This window comes from Orycteropus afer, unplaced genomic scaffold (genome assembly GCF_000298275.1).
Source record: "Orycteropus afer afer isolate SDZICR_OR568_19922 unplaced genomic scaffold, OryAfe1.0 scaffold00071, whole genome shotgun sequence".
Classification (NCBI taxonomy): Eukaryota; Metazoa; Chordata; class Mammalia; order Tubulidentata; family Orycteropodidae; genus Orycteropus; species Orycteropus afer.
This window is the reverse complement of record NW_006921658.1, coordinates 8,153,569-8,165,103: the sequence shown is the minus strand read 5'-3', so window position 1 is coordinate 8,165,103 and position 11,535 is coordinate 8,153,569. Positions and strand designations below refer to the sequence as shown.

Genomic DNA, 11,535 nt, shown 5'->3' with positions numbered 1-11,535 from the left:
TGCCACACTAAAGCAGCAACTTTCAGGAAGGTACATGAGAGAGGTATGCCCTTCCTCCTATACCCCAGCTCCCACTTTTTTTTTTTTAGTTTGAAGTTGTAATGTCAAAATATAAAGTCTTGTTAGGTCTGAAAATAATCCATCTACACAATAAAGAATCTTTATGATGTAAAACATTAGTTCTTTGTCAATGGTTGTATTTGTCCATCTTCATCTGCTGTTACCAGCTGTCAAGATCTTCTTTAAAGGTCGGTTTTTTCTTTGTAGCGACACCAGCATGCGGCTCTTTGGCTGTCCAGGTATGGTTTACAGCCTAAATGTATAACACTGTCAAATAAGAGCTCCACTGTTGTTTCACAGGCTGCAAAGTAACAAAATGCTATTACTGTTGGGCAACTGCAATGCATCTCTCTCTTCACATACACTCACATGTTATATAGCACGGCATCAAGCACATCCCTAGTGGCTCTCAGGTGTAGACCAGGGAAAAGGCATCCCAAGCCCTTCGTACCAGTAGCAAATCTACACACAGTCTTTAAGTTTTAGTCTTTTTACCATGTATCTTACTTGTTTACATTCAATTGCTCCACCTAATTTTTTGTACTAGACATATGGTAGTTTCTCTCAACAGTACTTATCAGTTAATCAGTATTAACTTTCCTTTTACCTGAAAAATACAGTAGAGATGCCAGATAACACTATTAAATTTTCAGTTCAAAAAAAGATGATGTTGGTGCAGAAGAAATGAAGGGTAAAAAAAAAAGCTGAAAACATTTATTCATGGTCAGTGACTTCTCTAAGAATGATCATATCATTTAAAATGCTTAAGGTAAATGCACAACCATACAACCCACTCTCCTTCTTTGACCAATATTCAAATTTGGCTGGCAGGAAGAGGGGTACAGGAGTCAAAGGTGTTTTTCCCCTGGTAGTTTTTTAAATTAAATATTATTATTATTATTATTATTAGGCACTTGACTGCTAACCAGAAGGCTGGAGGTTCAAAACCACCAGCCACTCCTCGGAAGGAAGATGGGGCAATGATACTGCCTCAGAAACCCACGGAGAGGTCGCTATGAGTCGGGTCCGACCCGACGGCACATAACAACACCAACAACATAATTAAAACAAGTACTGGATTTGCTTATTTTACTTTAAGAAACCTAGAATACCCAAGTGGGCTTATCTTAACATGCTACACTTACAGAAATGTAATTTGTCCAGATACCTCCAGTTTCAAATATGTAGATATTCATATTAAAGAAGAAAATTCATTGATTTCATTAAAAAGTCATAACATTTTCAAAGTTCCCCAAAATATTTTGTCATTTAAGGAACATAACCAACTCAAGAAGTATAGAGGTCCGAACTATTACATACAAGAAAACAAAATATATCCATCTATACTTCAGCTGTATAACTAATTTACCTTAGCTAAAAACATGCAAGGGTATAGAGATTGTGAGTTTAAATGTCACCTGGAAAAGAGATGTCTTTCATGACACTTATTACTTGTTGTTGTTGTTGTTATGTGCCACTGAGTTGGCCCCGACTCATAGTAACCCCTCCTTGGGTTTACGAGGCGGTATTACTACGAGGTAGATTGCCCAACCTTCCTTCTGAGGAGTGGCTGGTGGGTTTGAACCGCCAGCCTTCTGGTTAGCAATCAAGTGCTTTTGGCATTATGCTACCAGAGCTCCTACTTATTACTAGGATTTCAAAATCAGATCTATAGTAAGAGTCTATGAAGAATACTATGAAGACACTATAGTGTCTGACTATGGAGTCACACAATCCTAGCCTGAAGGCAAGTATGTGATTTGAGGCATGCTACTTCTTTCTTTGGTAGCATAGTGGCTAAGACACTTGCCTGCTAACCAGACGGCTGGCGGTTCAAACCCACCAGCCACTCCTCGGAAGGAAGGTTGGGCAATCCTACTTCCGTAGTGATACTGCCTCGGAAACCCAAGGAGGGGTCGCTATGAGTCGGGGCCGACTCGATGGCACATAACAACAACAACAACAACAACTTCTTTCTTTACCTTAGTTTCCTTCTTTGAAAAACGAGGATACCACCACCTACCTCGGAGCTCTGGTAGTGCAGTGCTTAAGTCATGTGACTGCTAACCGGAAGGTTGGCAGTTCAAACCCACCAGCTGCTCTGCAGAAGGAAGATTGGCCAATCTACTTCTGTAAAGATTTACTGCTTCAGAAACTCAACGGGGGTCGTCATGAATCAGAATCAACTTGATGACAGTGAATTTGGAGTTTTAACCACTTACCTTATTGGGTGGTTGTGAGCATCATATAAGAACATGCATAAAATATCTAGCACAGTATGTTACAGTAAGTGCCTAAAAATTTTAGTTTCCTTCCTACCCCCTTCCACTGCCCTTCCTCTTCGATTTCAGTGTAAGGTACATTCTTTGGCTTGACAGAGAAATGCTGTAACTCCTAATATATGAATAGTGATTGAAAGTCTAACAATATTTCATTTCACCTTCATGACACCTCTGTGAGGTGGGTATTATCATTCGCCCCATTTTATAAATGAGGACACTAAAGCTCATACATGCTAAGAATTCTGTGTAAGGACACAGAGAGACAAAGTTGAGATCCAAATCTTCTAGAACTTCCTATTATGCTTTATTCTACCCTTAGATTCACTGGACTCAAGGTTTCAAACTTTAGATTTTGAGTAATTAAGAGATACCACAAAGTACAAGGTGGATGAACTCTCCACCTCTCATGCCCTCCCCCTAAGGTTTTCTAATGCTTTTTGCTTCTGGACTACAAACCATTTTAGATTACCTAATCACTGGCTCCTTAATTCAGAAAACTGAAGGGGCAGTGTGACAATAGATAATATATAGAGAATGGTTTCTATTGATCAATCCTATCCTAAAACATAAAAGCATTCAAGAAAACTTTAAAACTGTACTCATCCTTACCCTGAACATGCTGAGCTAGTCCTAGTGTTTTTTGCACATCTCTGCAGATCTTGGAAAGGCAATACTGGAACTCCTCATCACAGTCATTCTTGCTTTTGCCACAGGTCTCGTAGCACCTGTCATGTTGGTTGCAGCACTTTGTCAGGGACGGGATGCCAATGTTAAGCTGAAAGAGGCATTTGGGTGGATTATGGTCAGTGAGACTCAAAACTTCCTGCTGAAATATTGTATTCACAAAGATTTAGAAATAAATGACAAGGACTGCTTTCTAGATAATTTCCAAAATCCATTTGTCTGCAATATTATCCATATTATGAATCTCCCCACTACTCTCATTCAGACCCACCATGTTACTCCTTTTGTTAGCCATGCCTCACTTCTTGCTATTTTACAATGTTGAAATAGTCACAGCTATCTGCCAGTAACAAACACAACTTCCAAGTGTCCAAAGCACAGTTTTAAAAACAAAAAGGTAAGGTTAGTGGCTTTAAAAGATTTCTCTAGGGGGAAAGGCAAGTATAACTTTTGGATATTTCACAGGTTTGGTGTTGTGTTGCCACATCCCCCAAATAAAACATACTTTATCTGTCAGTGGTTCAAAACCACCAGCCACTCTGTGGAAAGGAAGATGGGCGATCTACTTCTGTAAAGATCAGAAACCCAATGGGGATTGCTATGAGTCAGAAACGACTTGATGGCAGTGAGTTTGTTTTTGTTTTTTTTATGCGTAGTATCACTGAAAGCTTTTGAGCTTGTACAACTCAAATTTTTGTTTTGTTTTCAATCTTTAGGTGTTTATCTAGTCACCAGAGATACTATTACTTCAAACCTATAGCTTTCCTTTAATTATTTTAAATAACTTTATACGTAATAAGGAGCTCTAGTAGCATAGTGGATAAAGCATCTGGCTGCTAACCAGAAGGTCAGTGGTTCAAACCCACTAGCCGCTCCGCAGAAAGAAGATGGGGAGATCTACTTCCATAAAGATTTATAGCCTTGGAAACCCAACAGGGGTTGTGCTATGAGTTGGAATTGACTCAATGGCAGTGAGTTTGGTTTTTTTTTTTTTTTTAAATACGTAAAGCCTTATGGCTAGGAATTATTCTCATAAATACTTTTTCTCTGTAATATTTTGCTCAGATCCAGTCTCAGGTACAACAGTCAGCTCTCCCACTTAGGCTAGTTTTAATATAGACAATACTATGTTTTATCTATACCCCTTTTCCCTAAGTATTATTTCTGTATTCTAAATTAAACTTTTAAGCCATGTTTGTCACATTAGAAAATATAATTTAAATGGTATTAACACCCATAAGATTAAAAATAAAACATTAATTTTGTTCTACCTAGTTTTGTTAGGAGTTACTAAATCCAAAATTACCTTTAGCCATAAAAGAAGGTAATAAGCCTGATCATTATTGTTGTTATGTGCTGTCGAGTCAGCCCCAACTCAAAACAACCCCTCCTTGGGTTTCTGAGGCGTTATCACTATGGAAGTAGATTGCCCAACCTTCCTTCCAAGGAGTGGCTGGTGGGTTTGAACTGCCAGCTATAGATCATTATTACAGGACATAAAATTATTATGAGCCTGAGAACATATTGATTGTTTTACATTTTGAAGGTTTGAACTGCCAGCCATAGATCATTATTACAGGACATAAAATTATTATGAGCCTGAGAACATATTGATTGTTTTACATTTTGAAGGTAATGCATAGCTTTCTGGTCATAAAACTTATCAAATAAAAAACAATATTTACGTGAACACCAAACAGCGGGGAGCCACATCCATTCGGTGGAGATGGTTTATATCCGTAACGTGGGTAAGGCTTAGATCCTATAAAATAAAAATAAGATCCTTATTTTTCAAATATAATAGACATACATACTCAAAACAGTTCTACAATGCGCTATTCTAGCCTTGGAAAAACCCAATATGTATTTGGATGTTGACTTAAGTGAATATGTGTCTTTATTCTGGTAGGAACTAAGAATGCTACTTTTGTCTATCTAGTTACTTTTATTTTTCTCATGAGAAGCAATACTATATACAAACATACACCTACATTATAATATAGATGGCAGTTCCTAATAAATAATTTTTATTTGAAAGCCTATGCCATATAAGACATACAAAAGCTTATGCTGGACTTCTGGAGATACCAGAGGTTACACACCAGATTGGAACCAAATACATGAAAGGTAAATCCACCTTGTTTTCCTGCATTCTAACAGTTTGATTTATTTATCTGGTTAAAACCTATAGCACAAGGCCTATATCTTTCCACCCTTCAGCACACCACCAGTGTACAAACCTCAATAACCATTAACTAACAAGTTTACTCAGCTAGAGCCTAAAGCTAAGGAAGACAAAATCATTCAATGATCATTTAATCACCTTAATACTGTTACAAGCCATTATAGAACTACATATTCTGCCCCTACCCCAACTAGCCATTTCACAAGTACACTCCTTTGCCAGCTTGAGAAAAGGTCAGCAGTAGACATGGCTTAGTAAATTCTGTTATTCTAGCTAATAGCCCAGAGAATAAAGTTCACCGCCAGAGGTTCAGTTCCCAGAAGGGTGACATTATCATTAAAATCTTAAGTGCTAGAGATTACTTCAGAAGTATCTCACCTCAGCTAATACAGACATCACAACATGTCAGTTACTTACTTTTTCTTTCAGTACTTCCTGAGATCTGGAATGTCCTACATCAACAGCCTGTTCCACTGTGGAATGGCACTAATTGTTCTTTCTTCTGATTTCTAATAAATTCTATCTGTAAGCAATCTTCTGCTTATAGATGAAAAATGAACTATCTCCAGTTATTTCAACAATACCCATGGCAATTTCCAAATACTGCATCATAGTTGGACACTTTGGAGAGACACCACCTTTCTACCAACTCATTCAACTAACATTTATTGCTCACACACACTCACTGCCATTGAATCCATTCCAACTCATAGCGACCCCCTTTGGGTTTCCGAGGCAGTAGATCTTTACAGAACTTGACTGCCCAGTCTTTCCTTCTGTGGAGTGGCTGGTGGATTTGAACCGCCAACCTTCTGGTTAACAGTCAAATGCCTCAGGCCCTACGCCACCAGAGCGCAATACATTTATTGCTAGAGAACTTAAATAAGAATAAGGTTACCATTCAAAAATAAAATAAGGGGGAAATAAAAAGCAACCCTTTCAATTATCACTACCAATATATGACCTCAAGATAGTATATCTTCATGACGATACAAAGCTATGGCCTTGTCAACCTAGTCTGAAGGAACAATGTGTACAAAAGGTAATGGCTGACTTGGGTCTAGAAAAGAGGAGGGAGGCCAATGACAGACTTGCTCTTGTGTTTCCAGCACCATCTAAAAGCAAGGAGAGTTGTTTCTGGACCATTAACAGATGAAAGTAGATGCCTCAGCCTATCACAAATTAGTGTGATTATTCAACTTTTTCTATTTTTTTATTTAAACAACAACAACAACAACTGTTTGTGATTTGAGTGCCTACTTACAAGGATCTATAGAGAGGACAGACTAACCACTAAGGTGCCTAATACACATTTCAAACTTAAAATGTACCTCTTAATAGTCACCCTGCAAACTTGCTCCATCCAGTTCCCCCTTGTTGTTTAATGACAGCTTCATCATTCCAGTACCCAGGAAAAAACCTTAGCCATCTTGACTGTTCTCTCATACTCCACATCCAATTTAGCAGCATTACCTATTGACTCTAGCTTCAAAATATTCAGAATCTAAACGTTTCTCATCACCTCCACCATTACCATGCTAGTTCTAACCCCCTAACTAGTCTCCCTACTTTGGCTTTCCACTCCCACAACACACCCAGCTGTAGACAATCTCAACACTCAACCAGGGTGATACTATTAAAATATACATTAGATCAAGTCTTTCCTCTGCTCAAATCCTCTCCCCAAATGGCTTCTTATCCCATTCAGAATAAAAGCCAAAGTAATTTCAATGGCCTTTCAGACCTGATATAATCTGACTTCTTGGACCTCATGACTTTCTATTCTTCTTCTTTCTTACTCCATTCTATACCAGTTGATCTCTCCACTCTGACCTCAGAGACTTTGAACCTGCTGTTCCTCTCTATGTGGATACTCTTCCTCCTGATGGCTATGTAGTTGCTCCTTCATCTTTTGAACTAAGCCTTCCCAGACCATACCATTCATACCACATATGACCTTCTAAACATACTATATCATTAACTTACTTATTTCTTTTGTTAGCTATCTCCTCATGCTAAATGTAAACTTCTTGAAGGCAGGGATTTTTGTCTGTTTTGTATCCCCAATGCCTGAAACAGTGCCTAGGATATGGTTAGATTTTCAATAAATATTGTTGATGAATGAATGAGCAAAAAACTTGGAAGTCTAATCTCCATGGCAGTTAAAATACTCATCGGAAATTAATGAACTGACACTGTCATTTATACTTGTGTCTTTTGAGTTTGGTGAACATTCAGCAGTCTTCAAAGGCTGACTATTTCTAGTTTGTCACATCTCTTTAAAATAGGGCACTCCAAACTGAACACCATTTGGTATGTTGGGCCTATTACCCTTTTTGAGCTGAATAAAGTACTTTCATTATAAAGCCGAAGATAGTAAGCATATGTTTCAGCTGTGTCTCAGTGCTAACAAACATCAGATAGCAATAAAAACCATGTCTTTTCCAAGTGAACTTTTTAATATTTTCTAGTAGCATCACCACTTCTGCAATTTATTTTTTGAGCAAACATTAGATTGTAAAATTCTATCTTACTAATTTCAGTTCATCATCCAGCAGAGTTTTGCAGGTTTTAAATCTAGAGTTATTTACCCAGTGTTATACTGCTCCAGATACACATATTATTAACCAGGACAGAGGCTGCAACACCCTGCTATAGGCTAGCCCTGAAGTTACTAGCCCAATTCTTGGGATAGACTACTCAACCAGTTGTGACTTCACCTAAATTAAGTTTTATTTAGCCTAAATTTCTCATGGGAAAATTATGCAGAGCCGGGCAGCGCTTTGTTCTATTGTACATGAAGTTGCTATGAGTCGGAGCCAACTCGACGGCACCTAACAACAAATTTTATCTATTAATTTCTCTTTGTCCCACCAAACTAGAAACCTCTTCACAGAAAGGGAGTAAGGCTTAATCAGCATTATATTCTTAGGGAACCAATTCTGGCTCCCAAAACTCCATCAAAGCTCTCTTTCATCATGGGTTCTAAAAAAATCTATGGTTTAAATCGTTTAGAAACTTATCTAGAGATAGACATTAATTGAACAGTGGGTCCAAATGTTAATCTGGAGAAAATACAATATACCATAGTGTTTGAAAGTCTGGAACACACACAAAAAATAGTATATTTATTCTTTTTTCCTTCAGGTCAACAACTGGACTCATTGCTTTAGATTTATAAGTATATTACCTAAAAACATGTCTGGAGGTTGGAATAAAAAAAATTGAGCATATAATTTGGAAGTATGAATAAGAAAATGTTTGTTCTGTGTGTCCTACTTTTTTTGGACACCCTGTACCTTCTCCTTCCCATCTGCCAGTCTTCAGATTTCTGGCACCTCTCCTTTTTCCATAAGGATCAAAGATTATCATCTTGAGACAACTGACATGGGCCTAGAGTTTTGAAGGCATGTGGGTTTTTAATTTCTCTTCTCAAGAGTTCTTTTTCACTAGGAAGGTATTTCCCTCAATGTTGCATTAATAGTCCTTCCATTTTCCTTTCCTTTGGGCTTTATCTAAATCCACAGGCTTTTCTTAGCTCTCCAGTCTAAAAAATACCCCCGACATGGTGATGCTGCTAGGTAACGACAGTGATAGCTACCTATATACATATGAGTGTGTATATGTATTAATATATATGTAGGCATCTTGTCATTTCATAGAATATAATTATCTATGAATGGGAGAATGATCAGAACAAATGAAGTAGGAGGAAAAACAATACATCCATTACTAGACTAAAGAAGAAAAAAACAGCGCAGAGGAAGTCAGTTGGCAAAAATGAGTATGGAAGTGCGAGGATGGAGGAGTTTGTGCTGTTCATTACAAACTGCCTTAAAAAGAGAAGTTGCAGAGTAATAATGAGCTAAGGTCTAGTATACATGAATCATTGGAGTACCAACATCATGACATACATGCTAGTAAAACTGACTCCTTGATAGACTTGACCAACTTAACATAAGATTTGTCAGTTTCCAAGGGACAGGAACTTTGCCTTGCTCTCCTAGAAATGGACCAAGAAGGTCCATTTTTGTTTATTTTAAGAACTTACTGGAAGAAATAGGTAAATAATTTAAGCATTAAATGGTTGCCTCTCCTAAGGCAAATATTACATAGTTTTATTTAGTCATTGCCACTCATTATACTAATATTTGAATGTCAAATGTTCTACTAATAGGAGATTCAGTAGTAAACAAAATGGACAAAACCCCTTCCTATGGAACTTACATTCTCTGGGTAGATACAGTCAGTAAATAAACAAGTAAACTATATGGTATGCCAGATACGGAGTGCATGTGGGTATGAAGTATGCCCGTGCTTAGAGAAAAATAAAGCAGAGAAGACAGCAGCAGCAGTATTGGGAGCCTGTTTACTCTTTTATTATTTATTTTATTCAGGGAAGGCCTCACTGATAAAATAATATTTGAGAAGAAATTGGAAAATGGTAAGGATGATAATGTGATAATTTGGGGAAAAAGCATTCCTGGAAGAGGGAACAGCAAGTGTAAAGGATATGAGGAGAAAAACTAGTCAAGAATAACTCTGAGAGTTCTGGCCTGAGGCAAAGGAAGGAAGCAGCTGCCATTTACTGAGGTGGAGAAGAGTTGGAAGGAGCAGTCTTCATAATTCATTTTAAGTCAAGGGTTCTAGAGTTTATTTGTTGTTGTTGGTGGTGTTATGTGCCGTCGAGTCAAACCCAACTCTTAGCGACCCCTCCTTGGGTTTCCAAGGCACTGGAAGTAGACTGCCCCATCTTCCTTCTGAGGAGTGGCTGATGGGTTTGAACCACCAGCCTTCTGGTTAGCAGTCAAGTGCCTTAGGCACTACGCTACCAGAGTTCCTATTTACATTATATATATATATATATAAACTCTGAAGCTGACTGGATACAATTATTATTAAAATAAATCTTTACTTTCACCTAATTCTTTTAAATCTTCTATAAGCTTCACTGGATTTACAATTTGGAGTTTATAACAAGGTCTCCAGCATAAAAAACACACATGAAATTCAGAAGTTAAGAAATGGTTGCTTCAATAAACATGTTTTTGTGCCTAAAGTATACTATCTACTAGCAGACATGGGGTTCCAAGTCACCATGCTGATAATTCCAACACAAGGAAAATTGTTCTTTTAGTTGCTGTTACTTGCAGAAGTTTCCCTGGAAAACTGATTCAATCTTTCATGTATTTTTGAATTGTGTGCCCCCAAAACATGTGTCAAGGCTAGGCCATGATTTCCACATTGTGTGGCTGTCTTCCATTTTGTGATCTGATCTAACTGTCCTATGTGTTGTAAATCTGAGCATCTGCCTGTGGTTAATGGGTCATGATTGTTGTTGTTAGGTGCTGATAAGTCGCCTCCAACTCACAGCTACCCTATATACAACAGAAGGAAACAGTACTCAGTTCTGCACCAGACCCACAATCTTTGCTATACCTGAGCCCATCATCTGCCACTTTACCAAACATGATATCCTTCTCAAGGCGATGGTCCCTTTTGACAACATGACCAAAGTAGGTGAGGCAAAGTCTGGCCATTCTCACTTCCAAGGAGCATTCCGGCTGAACTACTTCCAGGATAGATTTGTTCGTTCTTCTGGAAGTCCACAGTACTTTCAGTATTCTTTGCCAACACCACAACTCAAAAGCATCAACTGTTCTTCAGTCTTCCTTATTCACTGTCCAACTTTCATATGCATATGAAGCTATTGAAAATACCGTGACTTGGGTTAGGTGCACCTTAGTCTTCAAAGAGACATCTTTGTTCTTCAGCACTTTAAAGAGCTCTTTTGCAGATTTGCCCAGTGCAATATGTCATCTGATGTCTTGACCGCTGCTTTCATTGGTGTTGACTGTGGAACCAAGTAATATGAAATCTTTGACAACTTCAATCTTTTCTCCATTTATTATGATGCTGCTTATTGGCCCAAGTGTGAGGATTTTCATTTTCTTTATGTTGAGTTGTAATCCATCCTGCAGACTGTAGTCTTTAATCTTCACCAGTTAAGTGCTGGAAGTCATCTTCACTTTCAGCAGGCTGTGTCGTCTACATCACAGGTGGTAAATGACTCTTCCTCCAAACCAGATGCTGCCTAGTTCTTTATATATAGTCCAGATTCTTGGATTATTTGCACAGCATACAGACTGAAGAAATATGGTGAAAGTGTACAACCTCGACACACTCCTTTCTTGATTTTCCACCATGCAATATCCCTTTGTTCTGTTTGAATGACAGTCTCCTGGTCTATGTACAGGTTCCTCATGAGCACAATTAAGTGTTCTGGAATTCCCATTCATCTCAATTTTATCCATAGTTTGTTAT

General features: G+C 38.0%; 1 protein-coding gene across 1 annotated transcript in view; it reads right to left on the bottom strand.

Annotated features, from left to right (window-relative positions):
• Positions 1 to 242: 242 nt before the first annotated feature.
• PLA2G12A (phospholipase A2 group XIIA) overlaps positions 243 to 11,535 on the bottom strand; it is a 20,421-nt gene continuing 9,128 nt past the window's right edge. Inside the window, exons 2-4 of the mRNA XM_007940753.1 lie at positions 4,712 to 4,788; positions 2,952 to 3,117; positions 243 to 361 (exon numbers count right to left, since the gene is read on the bottom strand). Of these exons, the coding sequence (XP_007938944.1) occupies positions 243 to 361; positions 2,952 to 3,117; positions 4,712 to 4,788 (362 nt within the window). The remainder of the gene's footprint in view (positions 362 to 2,951; positions 3,118 to 4,711; positions 4,789 to 11,535) is intronic.